We start from the raw sequence: 18609 nt of genomic DNA on the forward strand, positions 1-18609 counted from the left end.
ATTTTCTTTAATTGTATATATGTGTTATATTTAAATTTGTATTATTTTATAATAAAACTTTAACTATAATAAATTCGTTATATATAAACTATGCTACATGATTATATTATATTCTTATTATATATATATAAAATTGTTAGTATATTATATACTTACTATATGGACAGTATATATGTATATACGATTTATATATGATGCTATATATAATATTGCACTGTATCATTTTCTTTAATTATTGATATTTAAAATTATGCAACAAAGAGATAAAAAATCTTACAATCTAAAAACTTAATGTTCAGTTGTTATAGCTATATTCGATAAATATGTTTGTATGTTTTATCGAAACTTTGTGACCAAATTTTCTTATATTTAAAAAAAAAAAAGAAATGCACTTTCTCCTTATATATTATTGGATTGCATAAATTAGTTGCTTTATGCTCGCAAAAAGGAAGAGGGTCGATGAATCGCATGTCACGAGTTCTCTTTGTATGGAGATAATGAACTCGCAACATATAACACACATACACTCCTGTGTACTTCGTTCGCTCATTTAATCATATAATAATAATATCAGACATTATACAATTTGTACATATTACTCGGAATGTATTTAATGCAGTGCGACTGATTTTTGTATGAATGATCGATATATAATATAAGTTACGAAATATATGTAGATTCCATCTAAAAAATATTTACATATATGTACATATATATATATGCATACATATGCATTTATATATAAATGTAAAATCGATTTGTTCGTACAATCTTTCAAAAAAGAATAATATGCCCATGCACATAAGATCTAATAACATCAATCATTTCCCAATAAAGAAAGTTTTTTATTTAAATATTTTCTATTTTGTGTATTATAGAATTGCTCTTTCTGTTGTATATAATAATCAATCATTCTCTCAAGATACGATCCATGGGCAATGCATATAATATTCTGAATGGAAATAATGTTAACATCTATTTATTCAATAAAATTATATCTCGACACACGTATACATATACACGTGCGTATCTATAAGTTTGTGACACGGATGTGGACAAGTACTATAATGTAAAAATACACGAGTTTTTCAGTTTGTGATATTAATGTGACACAAAAGTTCATCTTTGATATAAAATTTGAGATTCTTTAGTATGGTACTTTGTATTGTGACTATCTCCGATTTAACTCGAGATTAAAATACCATGATGTTTACATAAAATATTAAGCAGTTAATTTTACAATCTTATTTCCTGGCAAATTGTTACATTTGATTTGTCTTCACATGAAACAACCTGATTCTTACAAATCTACAAAAAAAGTTTCTTACATATTATGTAAATATTTGTAGAATATATTCATTAATTACCATAAATCCCGCAATTAAAAAATCAAAATCATTCCCTCTAATCATCTGAAAACTTTTCAAAAATCATTAATTTTTAATTATATATATTTTCTTCCTATTTATCTTATATTTGTACAGTGATGGTATAAAGTATCAAAGTAAAAAATTATAAACACTGTTTAGATCTTATACAAAGAATATATTTTATTAAATTTGTAAGCAAGGAAATATGCCATTATCCCCATTCATTCAATATATTTATTCGACCAATTTGTTCCTCATCTTATTGTAACAAAGGCGACACAACTAATATATAAAACTGTTTTATGATTTTATCACGAACCTCTCTTCAAAGGTATTCTTTGTAATGGTTGATATTAAAACATTCAGAAAATCACGAATTTTACTAAAAATATATATTTCAGCTATCAGTATATAGGATGTTAAAAAAGAAAAGGTTCTTTTCACAGAATTCTTTCTAATCCTGAACCGTTTTTATTAAAAACCCTATATAATTCTATTTGTATAAAAATAACACATCTTTGATTTTAAATAAAAAAGGTATCTATTTTTGACAATAGATTGAAAACAGATACCTTTTGATTTTAAAAATAATATATTTTGAATACAGTATAATATTGAAAAACCATCATCCGTTTCAACATATTATGCAGAGTATATCGTACATTGAAAAATATCGTTATATCTGATTATATGATATACGAAATTCCTAAATTTATTCTTTGGGCGGGTCTTCTCGGATCATTTCCAAAGAACTATCTGAATTATTGGTACTACTTCCACTTCCAGCATCATCCTCTCGTTCAGTTGCCTTTTCTTGACTTACGTTTGTTGTATCCAACTGCCATGGTGGAATAGAAGCAGGGGCACTAGGAAACTGTTTCCTAATTTAAACATGTTGAAAATTAGTAATAGATAATAGATATAATTATAGATAATATTATAGATTAATTTGTAAAAATTTGAAATTTAAAATTAATTTTTCTCGTGTATTACATAGATGAATATGAGAAGATATGTGTGTACATATATAATCTAATCAGAAAACCGTTTACAATAAAAGATTGATTCAAGAGCGCAATTGGTCAAAAATAGATATAAGATGAGGAAAAGCACAAATTTATTGATATATTTTAAAGCTGTATTTTGTAAAACCATATAAAACTCTTGTTTTTTAAAAAAATTATCAGGGCATCCAAACGCGCAAGTATCAATTTTTTAAACAATTTTGAATAAAAATTGTACATGTACATGAGTGTGTGAAGTGTGAGGTTGTGACGATGATTGATCTCTTGTAAAAAGAATTATCTTAATATAAGCAAATACTACATACGAGAGCAAAATGGCAAATAATGTCTAAATGAAATAATCTCATTGTATGGCAATAAATTGCTATTACTGACCTATATACATTATTATCTGTGATATACAGACTGTCCTATTTTAAATCATGCATGTGAATATCCTTGAAACCATTTATTATATCGAAAAATATTTTAAATAAAAATTAAATAGTTTTGAGGGATCAGAACTGGAGAATCCGAAATGTATGGATCAATGATGTATCCATTAATAATATCACACATTAAAAGATCACTAATTTTGATCTGGAACAAGATGCTAATATGAATAATGTTCAATCCAATAATAACAGTTATGCCAATTGATTTGTCCTCTTAGAAAAAGTAAATTTTACATATTTATTTTGTTAGAACATACATATACAAAAAAAATATACATTCCGAATATTTCACGTTCAAGGAAAGAACTCGGAAAGACAGAATCGAAATTAATAATACAAACAAAATTATTGATATTGATAGATTATGTTTCCAAATTTAAAATGGGACATTCTGTTTATTAATACCGAAGAAACAATATAAGAACACAAAGAAATTGGATATACCTTGATAAAAGTAAAGCTTTTAGACTAGACAAATCTTGCTTCAGTTCATGCACCAATTGTGGAATAGTAGGATCCAATGCTTGATGCTGAGTCAATTTTTGCACCTCACTTTCCATCTTTAAAATTGAGGCTTTCATTTCTTTCATGGAATCTTGAACGGTCTTATCTAATTCGATTATCCTGTCTTCTACGGTGCTCTTCTTTTTTCGACCAAATAAAAAGGATTCTATAAATTTCTGCAAAATTAGAAAGCGTCATGTTTGATTAATGTAAGATAAATGAGATATTATCCTATTCTTCTTATTTTGCATATTAAAATACAGAAATGGTAAGAGGAAATGCAAAATTGTTAGAAACTTTTCACAATATCTTATATAAAATCAGTTATACTAATTTCTTTGCGCTATATAAAATACCTTATAAAGCCAATAGACAAAATATGCTGTTGCGCCAATAAATGCAGTCACATTAAAGATATCTTTGACTTTTTGCAAAAGTGTCAATTGGTAAACATTTGTCGGATGATATGGATAGATAGGTCCTTGTGACATTTGTATAGCGGTGTACGGATTCTGATTCTGAAGAGCATTGCGATCGGCCGTATTGTCAACAGATGCTAGCTTGAAAGCTGTTTTAATCTCTTCATCCGTCAGGCCTTTTCTTTTAAGAAATTCTTGCTTTTGCATTAACGGACTCGATGACACTTTGGGATTTTGTAGAAACTGTACTGCCGTTTTCACCTTTAAAATACAAATTTACATTAAAACAAAGGAATAAGTGAAACTTTACTATACGCGCGCATGCATAAATCTACGAAGTAATTACTGATGCGCGAAATAATTATTTTTTACTTTTATGTAACCTGTGCTGATTTTTGTGATAACTTACTAGACTCTCCCGTAATGAAAGAGCATTATTATTTGTATCTTGATTGGTCATTCTGATTAGTCTTCGACCGCGCGCGTTCGACTTTTATTATATATTTATAATTAAAACGGCATTACTCTGTCCTAGTCCTACATTACTAAACTGCAAATCACATTTTTCTGTCCGCGACTGTTCGTCCGTGATAAACAATCCCAGCTATCCCAGCGCATACGACATGCGACTGCGCGGGAGGATGATCAATTATAAATTATAATCGATAAAACGCTATCTAGACTCATTCTCGCTTTTCTTGAAACCGAATTTTATGATTTGTGACTGTCAATAATGCAGAACACGTGTTATATTACAAGAAATTTTTGTTTTGATAAAAAATGTTGCAATCACGGATAAGTATATTTAAAAAAAAAGAAAAAAAATGAGAGCAAGAAGGAAAGAAAAACAAAAAATGGCGCCGCCGTGCCATCTTTCGAACACTTGGCGAACTCCTTAGCGTCACAATCGTATCAACTTGAAAATCTAATATGGCGTTTATTGCAGAAGCAGCTGCTTACGTTATTTGAAAATACGACTCTCCGTGACTGGTGCGATCGGCCGAAAGGTGGTGAAGACCATACGCTTACGCTAAGCTACTGATTTACTCGGGCCCCTCGTGTCGTAATCTCAGCAATCATCATCGTCATGACGGATCGAACTGAACTGAGGATGAACGTGGCTGCGTTAAAACGAGTCGACCCTTACGTCAAGGATATCCTGGAGACCGCGACCCATGTCGCTCTATATACATTCAACGGAGACGAGAACGAATGGGAAAAGACCGACATCGAGGGCGCTCTATTTCTCTATTCAAGAAACGGCGAGCCATACAACAGTATTCTCATAATGAACAGGTAGCATTCATTTCAATATTAATGAGAAAATTTAGTATATAACGCGTTATGTCGCAAATGGTTTACTCGAAAGATTCGCAAACTATTTTAATCCAACTTTTACAATATCTTTCTTGCATCTTTCTATTTATACTTTTCTTTTTTAGTAATATTGATAATATATGTAATCATATGTCAGAAAAAGGAAAATGATATCTGTTGCAGATTAAACACGAACAATCTAGTAGAACCAGTCGCTCCAGGTTTGGATTTGCAACTGCAGGAACCATTTCTGCTATATAGAAATTCCAGATGCAACATCTATGGTATTTGGTTTTATGAAAAAGAGGAGTGCATTCGTATTGCAAGCATGTTGAACAAACTTTTGAAGGAATGCGAAGAAAGTCGCAAGATCAATAGCAAGCCGCAAAATAAAAATAAGAAAATCTTAGGACCTAATGTAAACAACGTGGATATATTCAGTATGCTCAGCAAGGCGCAAGAAGACTTTAACACAAGCAGAGTCGGTGGGGGTGAGGGAGGTGGCGGTGGCGATAGCGGTAACGCGATAATCGGATCGAAGTCTCCGTTGGTTACACCAACGACCGACAATATTTCTGGTTCGTTATCCGCTCCCTTAGGACCTGACGTCACTTCGCAAAGTGTAATGGATTTCTTTGCTAAGGCTAAGGTTAGTAGTATCGTATCTTACTCGCTCTACTTTAGAGCAAAACGTGTATTCGATTCTTTATTCATTGCTTGTAAATATATTGTCGGCCAGGTGAACACTGGGCAATTTAAGCCAGGCGATCAACCTACTTCGGGAGCGACTGTTGTAGTCGAGTCGACTAAACCTCTACTCGCGCGTTTAATGTCCTATCCCGCGGCGCACACTTTAGAACATATTGAGAAACATATCGAGAAACAGAGATCTATAACGCCGCAGCCCACTACTCATCAGTCGCAACCGACGATGATTTCTGCGGCGAACAGATCTAAAAGGCGGAACAAACCGACTTCCCAACAAGAGTCCGTAATGTCCACGTCGGCGCCGATCTCGCAAGATCTACCGCTACCTGTAACTCAGAGCGTTAACGACTCGAACGGAACAACTGGATTCCTCAGGATACAATCCCCAACCAATACACCAACGTCGTCTACTTTAAGAAATCATCAAGCTTCAAACATCACCAATACCAGCAATGCTAATCCGCTTGCGTCATTATTTGCTCACGCCTCCGGAAGCACAGTAAGAAATGTTAAAAAATTCCGTAATCTATCTTGAATTTATTAAATATATATGCATATTTTAATTCTCGCTTCTTCTATTTGATCTAGTTATCGGACGACATTATTCCGGCAGCGCCAACGTTGTCAGGAAGAGGATCGGCGCCAGCGTTAATACCTCCCGTAATGTTTGCTGCTCCCAGTCCACCCGAGCCTTTAAGCAGACCATTAGAACCGTTGACGAGAAATCAGCTTTTACAAGCGTTCAATTATCTCTTAAAAAGTGATCCGGATTTTATCAACAAACTTCACGAGGCCTATGTCAAATCATTCGGAGAGATACTTTCCTAAAACGATAACATTTATTATTGTAATATTATTCCGGAAAAACCCATGTTATGTGGGTTGTGACTGATAAACAATTAAACTAAATCTCGATATTTCTATGTTACATGTGCATGTACATACATATATAGACGACAAGACGCGTAATTTCACGCTGGAAATTTAACTTGACTTGAGATGATGAAAAGCGCTTCTTTTAAAGGAAAGGAACATTTCTTTTCTGGCCGAGGATTAGAAAACAAATACAGGAATAGAAAGCGATACAGTATAATACCCTGAACAGTATTTTTATAAAGCAATGCACCTTTTTTGGAACAGAGTAAAAAAACAATGTGATCCGTGAAACGAAACATGTAATGAGTGAGAAGTTTGTGCAACAAATTGAATGATATATACGAGAAAAGTAATGAACATTTTTTAGACTGTGATGCCAAAACGTTTATATTACATGCGCGTCTTTTATGAGATTAAAATCGCACGATATCATATTCTGAGTTGGTCAAACGGAACACTTATTTTATAGAGTAATGACGTATCCTTCCTCTATATATACCGGATACCAATATGGTATGTATATGTTATCAATGAAAAGGAACAAATAAATAGAGACAAAACATGATACATCGAGAAGACGCTTAAAAATACACTTTACTTTGATTTTTTTTTCTTCGCTTCTCACACGTAACACAATGTAAAACAAAATTTAGACAGATCTCTACATATATTTATTTAGTCATCATTACGTCGTGTACTATATATCACAATATAGTGCTTATACGGAATACGCTTAAAATCATATAGTTAAGTTCCTAAAAAGTATGCTCTCTTTCACAAATTTAATGGTTTTGACTGAAGTCGCAACGGCACAACAAAATTATGTCAATTATTGTACAAATTTATTTCCCGTTACGAGATAATTTGTGAAATGTAGTCTTTCCTCTTACTTTACTCGAGGGCTACTATTTTGTAAATAAAAATTATGTATAATAATTGTTTACATAGGGAACAAGAATTCACGATGATTGCAACGTTAACAGATCGCGCTCACGCGAGTTACATCGTAATTCGAGCAACATCGTCAAATTCAATATGATAAAAAATACATATATAGGTACATATATCTATATTTACAATCTTACAACGACACAGAAACTGTATGCACTGTATTGTCGCGTAATGTCATGTTTAGAGGGTGTCAAAGTCTCGACTCCTCGTTCTCACTCTTAGATCTCACGCCGCCGCGACGACGTTTCGAGGAAATGCAACAAGTAAAATACGTACTAATCGTTACGATATAATTTACAATAGTTGCTTTCTTCGTAAAATTCACAGCCAAGTGGGGCCTCCGACGGCCCGCTAGCTTTCTAGATAGCCTTATGGCTGGACTCTTTTAGTATATGACTCCGGCGCATCTCTATAAAATCTCGCAGAAACCTGCATACTTGTGTATTAAAAAAAAAAAAAAAACACATACCGTAAGAAATTAATGGAGTTGAAACAAAGTTAAATATTGGGATAAGATTACTATTTATTGTAAAGTAATTTTATCCAAAGTATATATCTACCGCGATCAAGATTCTAATATACGAATGCACGGCATTCCTCCGCTACACAAGTATACGTATATGGCACAACTCCCGATTGTCCGTGAGTCATATACTAAATTCAGCTTTACTAATTAAACTATTATTTCGAACACCTTCGTCGAGAAACTTCGTCTTTGGATCGCGCGGAATTTCTTAAACCAGAGGCACTTTCGGTGGTCCAAGTAAGGGCGGTCCGTTGTCGGATGTCCTACACGGCACAAACTTGTTTGTATTTTGCGGCGGCATGGGATGGAGCCATCTGACAGCCAGACTGGAGATGATCAGCAGGGCGACGAATCCGCAGATAGCCACGATGATCGCACTCGGAAACCAACGGACCGTCGCCTGGCCTCCATCCTGGCCTCCATCCTGACCTTCGTCCTGACTGTTCGGATGTAATGGCGCCAAGTATGCTCGCTCATCGCTGATCATCGCTACAACGATATTATAAATGAGCAACGAATTAGAGAGTCGAGAAGCAATTGACGAGTATATTCTCTGTAAATTTAGAAAGGTACTTTCGATAAAAAAAATATGTTTAATTCGATTGATATTGTGCGAGAATAAAGCAAGATTCTAATCGCACGTGGTGATATCTAACTATTGGACGAATCAAGATATTACATTGCAATGATCGAAACATGACAGGAATGATGAGAACGGTACGCTAAACACGCGCAGAGAGAGAGAAAGAGAGCGATTGTATCGAACCTCGTAGAGTCTTATTGAGTCTGTTTCTCATTGCAGGATTATCCACATGGTTGCAGAGATCCTGGTCGCAGCAGAGGTATCCTGCGGGGCATTGGCGATTTTTGAAGCTTTCGTCCAGACAACCGCTGTGTTCCGCTCTCGAGAGCGGCGCGTTCGCGCTTGATGGTAACTCTGTGAAGCATCCTCTACCGCGACACATATACCCTTGAGGAACGCATTCCGGTTTATTGCAGTAGCATCTCACTTCTCCCACTTTTGAAGAATCTGAAAGAAGAAAAAAGACCGATACGGTAATCTCACAATGAAATACTTTTAAAATCGAATGTTGAATGGAATAATTGAAAAATGAAGAAATATACATATATACGAATATCTAGATATGCGCGTTATATAAGTCAGAAATGAAAAAAGCCGCGCGTGAGATTGAGACGAGGTATAAAATTTTTCAGACATTTCAATTATTCCAGTTCGGATAATTTTGCAAATGTATTACATTAAAAAAAAAAAAAAAAAAAAAAAAAAAAAAAAAAAAAACAATAGAGATTAAACTCCAAATATTTTTCGATGTATTCGAATATATATTTAGCGCTTTTTAATTTTGTTAGGCTTAAGAATTCTGTTGTACTATTGTCGCGATTATTTTTTTAAATGAACGATAAAGTGATTTAGTCACTTTCAGAAAGTCGAGAGGATCTGAACTATCCAATTTCTCAAAGCTCTCTTGAAGCGCGCATATAAATCGTTCGCAAGGAGGGGAGAAGTTGTCTTTACCGAGATTTCGAACGAGAAGTCTGACAGCGCCAGAAAAATTTTGTACCAGCACACAACGAGGGTGGCCGCATCCCCGACGCGACTGCGTTAATGAAAACCGTACGAGATAAAGGAAGAGAAAGAGGAGGAAAAAGAGAAAGAGAGATAGAGAGACGAGATACGTTTATTATGATATTGCGAGGCCATCTTTATCCGCGAGCATGCTCGGCTTCGTTTGCCCCAACCCCCGGCTCTAACCATCTTGCCGATTCCCCCTCGCGACCTCGTCTTTCCCCACTGGTTTCTTGCTAATAAGCCCGCAGCGATGTGTCTTGCTGCCTGCCTCCGTCTCTCTTCTCTTTATCCTGCTCTCCCTTCGCCAGCGAGCGCCGGCCCTCTCTTCGTTCGCGGCCTGTCGGGGTCCACCAACTCTCATCGGGGAATAAAAAACGCTAAAACAGCCGAGTCACAAAAGAAAGATTAAAGTGGAGAGGATATATGGAGAGAGGCATGCGGCGCTGCCGCGCGTATCTCGTCTCCTTCTTTCTTGAAGCAACTCTGCGCCAAATAACGCGGGAGACAAAGAATAGGGCCACTTGAGACGATACCATCGCGGCGATTACGTATTTCGCGAATTGGAAAATTACACGTAGACTCTGTGAAGTCGCAAGTATATAGTTTCAGTTTCTCGGTATGTTCTCCTGTTAAATGTGCATATCTTGATGATGAAACCTTTCCTTCGTTTCAACATTCGTTATTATATACATTTCAATATCTTAACAAAATATTAAATATGCAGTACATATTTCTTATTATAATTTTTAATGATAAAAAAATGGAGGGAAATGTTATGCAAGTGAAAAATGTTGATCTTATACAAGTTATTCAGCTTTTTTCAATACATTTGCGAATCTAGTATTTAAAACTTAAGTGGCTCTATATTTTTCCTTCTTATGAGTGAAAAACATTAAAAAACACGTACAATAAAAAAAAAAATATTTTCAAAAGTTGCACCAAGAAATTTTTAAAATATTCTCGTTACCTGGAATTTTGAACAAAAATATCTGGAAGATTAGAGAATTTTCAAGGAATTTTTTTACAAGATTTGAGAGTAGACACCCTGGTAATTCTTTTAGCTTTGATTTTTTTTTTTTTCGTGCAATAATTGTTGAATAGGCATACTTTTCAAAGAAACGTATTGAGAAATTGTTACTGTATAGTTGAGTCGTAATAAGAAACAGTAGCTTCTGAAAAGAGACTCGAAAGAAGAGGCACTCGGAAGACAATCCCGTACATGTGTGCGTGCGCGCGCGTTTAAAATAAAAAAAAAAAAAAAAAGGGAAAGGGGGAAAGCAGCGGGAGGTCGAGGGGCTCCTCCGGAACTGAAATCCCCTCCAATTTTTTGGGATATCGATCGACGTTTGTGTGCGAATCATTGCAGCGATTTCGAAATTGCTTGGTCAAGTGATCAACGAAGCCAGATCGTCAGATATTGGCATTTCATTTTTTTTTTTTTTCGTTACGTATTCGCGAAGAAAGAAATACGGCGGAGATGTTCCATTAGGAATATTATGGTAGCGGTGAGAATTATAAACGACTCGCAGATCGAAAAAGAAAGATGAGCTGGGATCGAGAATCACGTCCGACGAATACGCGGACGACCTGGATCGTCAGATATTGGCATTTCATTTTTTTTTTCGTTACGTATTCGCGAAGAAAGAAATACGGCGGATATGTTCCATTAGGAATATTATGGTAGCGGTGAGAATTATAAACGACTCGCAGATCGAAAAAGAAAGATGAGCTGGGATCGAGAATCACGTCCGACGAATACGCGGACGACCTAGCGACCGCGAGACACCTGTTCGTACCTACAAGCGGATGGGTTATGAACTCGCAAAGTTATGCGAAAAGGGAAAAAGGGACAGACGGCTCATCAGCATCACGTGGAGAGACGAAAGGAGTGGCCGAAAGAGCGCTGGCGATGAAGAGGACCGGTCCGTTCGTCGAAGGAACTCGTCGTCGTCAGCGGATCATGAGAAATTTTTGTTGAGAGACATGAGCGCTCGCGATTCGAAAATCACATGCGTACAATCATATGAGCCATTCGATGATCTTGTCATAACCGTGAAAAAAATTTGAAGAATATTAAAATTTTGCAGCACGCATAATTTTGATTAGAAGGGAGCAGGTCTCTCTTGTTGAAGCGATGCTGGGACTGATCAGTGGTCGAATAAATTTGTCAATCGTAATAATTCTTTAAAAATAAGATATAATAGGATATCCATTTTGTAATTACATCGAGAATAATTATTTTCAGATAATTTTTCCACTTATCGGCTTTTAATTTCATTTCTTTATATATATATATTCTTTTTCTATTTTCTTCATTTTTTTTTTCGTTACGTATTCGCGAAGAAAGAAATACGGCGGATATGTTCCATTAGGAATATTATGGTAGCGGTGAGAATTATAAACGACTCGCAGATCGAAAAAGAAAGATGAGCTGGGATCGAGAATCACGTCCGACGAATACGCGGACGACCTAGCGACCGCGAGACACCTGTTCGTACCTACAAGCGGATGGGTTATGAACTCGCAAAGTTATGCGAAAAGGGAAAAAGGGACAGACGGCTCATCAGCATCACGTGGAGAGACGAAAGGAGTGGCCGAAAGAGCGCTGGCGATGAAGAGGACCGGTCCGTTCGTCGAAGGAACTCGTCGTCGTCAGCGGATCATGAGAAATTTTTGTTGAGAGACATGAGCGCTCGCGATTCGAAAATCACATGCGTACAATCATATGAGCCATTCGATGATCTTGTCATAACCGTGAAAAAAATTTGAAGAATATTAAAATTTTGCAGCACGCATAATTTAGATTAGAAGGGAGCAGGTCTCTCTTGTTGAAGCGATGCTGGGACTGATCAGTGGTCGAATAAATTTGTCAATCGTAATAATTCTTTAAAAATAAGATATAATAGGATATCCATTTTGTAATTACATCGAGAATAATTATTTTCAGATAATTTTTCCACTTATCGGCTTTTAATTTCATTTCTTTATATATATATATTCTTTTTCTATTTTCTATTTATTATTATTATTATTATAATTTTTAAATCAATTTTATTCAGAATTGCTATAAATTATTAATTGGCATTTTATATATATACATGTAATTATCTGTTGTAGGCGCTCAAAAAGAAGCAATCTTGCGAAAAATAAATATCTCCGCTACTATCAATATTACAAAAGAAAGAAAAATGTTTTCGTCATATTTGTGAAAATGCGTCAGATCAACGCCGCGGGAATCATCACTACGGTAGTAACTTCCTATAACTTTCTAGAACGCATCGTTTAAAGAAGAGAGAGAGAATAACAGGTAAAATATTTTCGCTATGCGGTAAACGAACCTCCCTTCGGGGCAAGAGACGAGAGGGGCGTGGGACAATTCGAACGATCCCGCTCGCCCGGCTTTCGGCCAATTTCCGTTTCACAAAGGTGCAGTACCGAAGGTGGTATTTGCGTTGGGACTTGTAACTATCGAGCCGAGCTATCCGAACCGTTATTAGGAAGGAGGAGCGGGGGAGAAGGCTTAAAACGATCCGGGAAGCGGGTGGACGCTGTCCGGACGGTTACAGCGGGGTGGCAATTAGCAAGAACAATGGGGAGCCGTGGTCCTTGTTTCTGGGAAGTAGGCGGAGGGTCTCTCTCCGGGGGCCCTGCCATTCCATAAACTGAAGAGAGAGAGAGAGAGAGAGAGAGAGAGAGAGAGAGAGAGAGAGAGGTGCACCAAGCGGTAGGGTGGCCAATTGGCTGTGTAATGTCAGAAAGGGGTTGCTTCTCGCCCCTCGCGCTCGTTGACACCGAATATAGACGCTGCGTTATTTTTATAAGTTCGGCAGACTGAATGCCGAAAACGATATTAGCAGGCTTTAATCCACAACGTAAACCATCCTATCAAAATTTTATATACCATATCAAAGTTATATGTTTTAATAAGGCTCCGACCGAATATAGTATGGGGATTGGCGTAAGTATATACGCGGTCCCGACATTTCGGCGCTAGAAGACAGGTTCTTGATGTTCCCGAGAACCTTGGCAACCTGGTGATTAGCCCTACTTAACTGCGGATACGCGGACGCGACGCGAGCGGTCCATCGGCGAGTAAAAGGCATCCTCATCAATTATATGCAATTGCCAAATTGCTCCAAATTACATGCGTTGGTCCTTGAAGAACACGGGGCTTTTTATGATAATTTTCGTGTTTTTTTTTCTTTTTTTTTTTTTTGCAAAGCCAACTCACCGCAATCCACCTTTGATTATCGCTCGCCGAACGCGCGCGTGATTAGCTCGAGGTTCGGGTTAATTAAACTTTGAATCATAACGTGTGCGTCGTGTTGAGAAGTGTATTCGACCAACGACCATTTCCACCGACAATGGATTCGTCTTTCGAATATGAGCGTCTGTTGGTTTAATCATCGGCGACGAAATTATCCTTCGGTCACGTCTGTCTGTTTTCCGATCGATCGCATATTTTGTAGTTATATATTATTAGATATACGTCAATATTCGCGACAGTAGGTAGACGAGCAGCCGCGTGCCGAGGTGTGCACGCGAACGGCTACTAAACGGTATCGCGTTCCTAATAATTCGACCACGCTTCATCGAGCTATATCAATGAAACTGGAGCTATCCTCTCTGTTACACGCATCGTTTTTATTCAGATATACGTCAATATTCGCGACAGCAGGTAGACGAGCAGCCGCGTGCCGAGCAGAGGTGTGCACGCGAACGGCTACTAAACGGTATCGCGTTCTTAATAATTCGACCACGCTTCATCGAGCTCTATCAATGAAACTGGAGCTATCCTCTCTGTTACACGCATCGTTTTTATTTCATGCTACACACACACAAACATTTTTGTATCGCGCATTGCATAGAATTTCGTTGTTAACTCGCCAACGACCATTTCCACCGACAATCATCGGCGACGAAATTATCCTTCGGTCACGTCTGTCTGTTTTCCGATCGATCGCATATTTTGTAGTTATATATTATCTCATCGCGCGCATCTTGATGGTAAGAGATAATATCTGATTACTTATTTCCCTGTTTCGCGGTTGTCGTGGAAGCGGTGAAAAGATGGAGCGGTGCCGCCTCGCGTGTTACGCCCCGCGGTATAATGTCCCTTTGAGACCTTTGTCCCCGCTCGTTTGCGTGCGCAGTTAGCGAGAATAAACAACAGCATCAGCTGGCGCTCAGCCGACGATGCCAAGCCACTGCAGGTCTAATTGCGCGAGACAAATTGTCGGCCGATGCGTGTCGCGCGATGCGATCTCAAATTTGCGCGTCGCACGAGCAATCGTGAGGATTATGAAAGCGCAACATAGCATCGTTTGTTGTACCGTGTAATATTTTTTTTTCGATTATTTATACTCTATTATACTGTAGCATTGAATAATTTATTGCGAGAGCAATGGCGCGTATAGTGACGGACATTCAATTACATTTTTTGCAAATTTTCAATCAATTGAGTCATTTCTCTGTTTCGAAATATTTTGCGAATATTATTTCAAGTTATACAATCTTGAAAGTGTCTCGATAGATCTTGAAAGTTTTGATTGATCTTGGAGATCTTGGGTGATCCACCGTCTCGATCTCTTATGTATCGACAGATATCGATAAAAATTTTGTTTCTGCATGTAACAAATAAATAATTTTTGTTTAAATAAAATTTAATGTTAATGCGTTATATTTATTTATAATATCACAATACTTTTTTGCTTTTTCTCTTTTCTTTTTAGTTTATTAAAACATTCAAGACTTTCCAAGACGCTCAAGATCATCAAGATAAAAAATTTTCAAGACTTTCAAGATTGTATAAATTGGAATTAATATTCGAACTAATTCGAAGCATCTTGATTTCCATCACGAGATGTGTGTAATATCTATAATCTATATGGAAAGAAAGGGCGAGCCAACCGCCCGAAACAATTGCGATCCTTTATAACTTTATGTCTTTGTTATACGACGGGAAAGAGGTGACACACCCATGAGGAGCTTTTCGTCCAGTGGTTGGTGAAGCGTTTAGACTCATCTTGATCTAGGAGCAGTATGTAATTTTGTGATTTTATATCACAATGTGCGAAGCTAGCAAATTAGAATGTAAAAATTGTAGATGTAGAATGTAGAAATTGGTAAATTTCGACAGTTTGGCTCACGCATACATATCGAGACCGCGCGCGTCTCTTCCATCTTCCATCCCGCTCAGCTCTCGTCAGTCATCGCGCATCGCAAGTTCGTTGATCGCCAGAGCTGCTAGCCGAGCCAGCGGATTGCGACAACGTTCGTTCATTTGGATTCGACGCATCTCGATTCTCCAAGTTGCACATGCATGCATGCCGCATGCACGCGTGCATGCGTGCTTGTGCGCGACGCGACCGGCGTCGCGTCGCATACGAAGAAGCGAGCCGATTAACATAACGCGCGCGTCCGTCTATTCCGAATGCCACGAATATAACACGCGCGGTGATTGATAGCCGGTTGTAAATAGCGAAAAGCGAACGTCTCTTCGAATATAGTTATGTAGTTATGCGCAGAGTGACGCGCGATTTTACGTCCTGTCGTACATTTTTGATGAGCGATATCGTGGAATGCGTCTTGGGCGCCAAAGGGTGAAAAGAAGAGTTTTCCTCTGTCTGTGTGTTTACCGTGAGAAATCTCGTCAAATGAGTGCTCCGAAAGGCGAAAGGAATATATGTATCGAAAATATTCTCTAGGGGAACTCTTATATATTTGATAAACATCAATGGGAATGATTCTTTTCCTGGATTATTCTATTCTACTTTTCGGCAACGCAAACTTAATGGGCGGTTGTGCCGCGCATTATTTCAAGTTCGATAAAACAGAATATACATTCCCCGAAAACAGCTGCATTTATAGCAAGATCAAATACGTGATCGTTTACGTTTACGTGATGCGAGAAATGCGCGCGTAAGCCGAAGCATCACGCGTCAACGAGATATTAAATCGGTAACAAAAATGATGAAGTACAAATATACATATACGATAATCGAGACAAGTTTGCGGATCGATATAAATTTCGCCGTTATAATCGCCATACTTTTTCGAACGAAAAATATAAATTTAAATAATATAGAAGAGAGTCGTTTTTTCTCCCGATAATTTCAAGTCTTTGAAATCGATTTACAAGAGAGAGTTTCTTCATCGCGTATATATTTGCTCGCGATGCTTTCTGATTCATCGGTAGAAAATGCACGTATTTGATTTAAATCCGCTACCTTACTGTGTAAACACGCCCATGTTCCAGCGTTTACTCGCTCATTCACAGAGTATCCTTGTTCTCGATACATACTCTTCGCAAACGTCGAACGAACGGCGCGAAAAAGAAGCTTTCTCAACGCGAATCTTAAGAACGATGGTGCGAATATCTTGAAAGATTCTACACACGGTTTTATTATGCGCTTCTAGAAATTTTTTCTCATAGGCTTTACAATCAACTCTGAGAAAATACGGGACTATATCGCACTTTATCGGATATTAACGTTTTAATTATCGATTGACAGTGAAAGAATTAAATTTTATATATGACATATATTATATAATTTTTTATTTTATTAATCGGCAATTTTCTAATATCGCGATTTTTGTTGGAAAAATATAATAGATTTGAACGATAAAATGCACGTTTTTATAAAGCAACGCGTTTCTTGTATAACGATGTCTTCTCGACATAGAAATCTTTACGGCTTTACGGAATGATTATACAAAGATCCAGGGTCTCTCTATGCGATTCCGGTACTTGGAATGATGCCGGCGCAAGTGGCACTAAATTGTAAACAAGCAGTGAGCGAGATCGGGATTACATGAATTAGCATCTCGGAACGCCTGTCATTCGCCTACACGCGCACAGTCGCGGCGGAGCAAACAGATCAAGCGCATAAATTTTGCTGTCCTTAAATAACTACTGAAACACTAACAATAAGAAAGAGTGAGTATAGGTAGGAAATACTTGGACGAACCTTGGCGGAATCGTTTGCATGCCGTCGACATGACTCTCCGACATCGATTAACGATCTCTAAATGGAAAGCTTGCATCAACAGCTATCGAACGAGTCGTTAATTTTGCGCGTCGAAAGTTGATTTCTTTCAATCTGGACGTAGCTACTCGACGCGTTGACTCATTGTCCATTTTTCTATGTTTTTATGTCCGTCATAATTTCGCCATCTCAATTAACGGTTAGCTATTTAATTTTTAATTAATGGTGGAATGTAAAACCAGTCAAGTTACTGAGATTGAATAATCTGAGATACTCTCAACTAGATGGGCCACATGTTGCGACACGGTCCGCATCGCTACGCGTGATTTAGCATAAGATACGATCGTGTCTCTTATTGTACGTCTCGCGTGATTAAAATTCAGATATTGAACGAGCTTTATCGGCAAGTATTGTGATTCTTACTAATGTCATTTCGGCGCGTTTTTACACGCGACATGCGTGTGCAAGAGCGCTCATGATTATGTGCGGCCGTATGGTCATTTCCGTCTGTCATTGTTGCGTGCAGACAGAACGCAGTAATGAGCCATGTCAAGGGTGTCGCGGCAAAAACATCGAACGTATAGAGCATCGAGGTTGTCTATATATCCGACATCAAATAATTCTAGCAAAAAACTATCGCGTGTTTATCGCGAAGTTGATGACATCGCCTCGTAAGGTAACGCGGTATCCAAAACGAAATTCGACGAAACGAGGCGGAGACTCATCGTCAGGAATCCGAATCGCGATCGTTTTTCGCGGGACACACCGTGTGTATACGTAGACACACGGTTACCCGGAATATTTATGTACGGTACGTACGTAACGCCACACAACATATATATATATATATATATATACGTGTGTACGTATGCATGGACTGGTTGAGAAATACTATATATA

The 18609-nt window shown here is 37.4% G+C and overlaps 3 protein-coding genes across 4 annotated transcripts in view; 1 reads left to right on the forward strand and 2 right to left on the reverse strand.

The window, feature by feature from the left end:
- Positions 1–535: 535 nt before the first annotated feature.
- On the reverse strand, positions 536–4405 carry LOC115236994 (peroxisomal membrane protein PEX14). Of its 2 annotated transcripts, none has more exons than XM_029809743.1 (4): positions 4162–4405; positions 3690–4013; positions 3274–3509; positions 536–2251 (listed from the first exon to the last, which is right to left on the reverse strand). In XM_029809743.1, the coding sequence occupies exons 1-4, from the start codon at positions 4210–4212 to the stop codon at positions 2083–2085; spliced, it is 780 nt and encodes a 259-aa protein (XP_029665603.1). In that variant the 5' UTR covers positions 4213–4405; the 3' UTR covers positions 536–2082. The 2 variants fall into 2 exon arrangements, with proteins under 2 accessions (XP_029665603.1, XP_029665593.1); XM_029809733.1 differs by having other exon boundaries at positions 4314–4385.
- A 261-nt stretch (positions 4406–4666) lies between these two features.
- Positions 4667–8049, forward strand: LOC115236972 (mRNA-decapping enzyme 1A). Its single transcript, XM_029809715.1, has 4 exons — positions 4667–5048; positions 5253–5718; positions 5809–6276; positions 6366–8049. The coding sequence occupies exons 1-4, from the start codon at positions 4840–4842 to the stop codon at positions 6603–6605; spliced, it is 1383 nt and encodes a 460-aa protein (XP_029665575.1). The 5' UTR covers positions 4667–4839; the 3' UTR covers positions 6606–8049.
- The window catches only part of LOC115236983, a 17698-nt gene continuing 6320 nt past the window's right edge, over positions 7232–18609 (reverse strand). The window contains exons 2-3 of the mRNA XM_029809724.1: positions 8897–9160; positions 7232–8619 (exon numbers count right to left, since the gene is read on the reverse strand). Of these exons, the coding sequence (XP_029665584.1) occupies positions 8339–8619; positions 8897–9160 (545 nt within the window). The 3' untranslated portion in view covers positions 7232–8338. The remainder of the gene's footprint in view (positions 8620–8896; positions 9161–18609) is intronic.

This window comes from Formica exsecta, unplaced genomic scaffold, assembly GCF_003651465.1.
Source record: "Formica exsecta isolate Colony F162 unplaced genomic scaffold, ASM365146v1 scaffold1136, whole genome shotgun sequence".
NCBI classification, from domain to species: domain Eukaryota; kingdom Metazoa; phylum Arthropoda; class Insecta; order Hymenoptera; family Formicidae; genus Formica; species Formica exsecta.

What these genes read in the sequence shown, in the direction of transcription:
- LOC115236994 (XM_029809733.1), bottom strand. Translation starts at nt 4,370, where the DNA reads ATGCGCTGGGATAGCTGGGATTGTTTATCACGGACGAACAGTCGCGGA. An exon ending in TTGTCTATTGGCTTTATAAG is followed by an intron (nt 3,510 to 3,689) that starts GTATTTTATATA and finishes CTAATTTTGCAG; the next exon opens with AAATTTATAGAATCCTTTTT. An exon ending in AAAGCTTTACTTTTATCAAG is followed by an intron (nt 2,252 to 3,273) that starts GTATATCCAATT and finishes TGTTTAAATTAG; the next exon opens with GAAACAGTTTCCTAGTGCCC.
- LOC115236972 (XM_029809715.1), top strand. Translation starts at nt 4,840, where the DNA reads ATGACGGATCGAACTGAACTGAGGATGAACGTGGCTGCGTTAAAACGA. An exon ending in AGTATTCTCATAATGAACAG is followed by an intron (nt 5,049 to 5,252) that starts GTAGCATTCATT and finishes TATCTGTTGCAG; the next exon opens with ATTAAACACGAACAATCTAG. An exon ending in ATTTCTTTGCTAAGGCTAAG is followed by an intron (nt 5,719 to 5,808) that starts GTTAGTAGTATC and finishes ATTGTCGGCCAG; the next exon opens with GTGAACACTGGGCAATTTAA.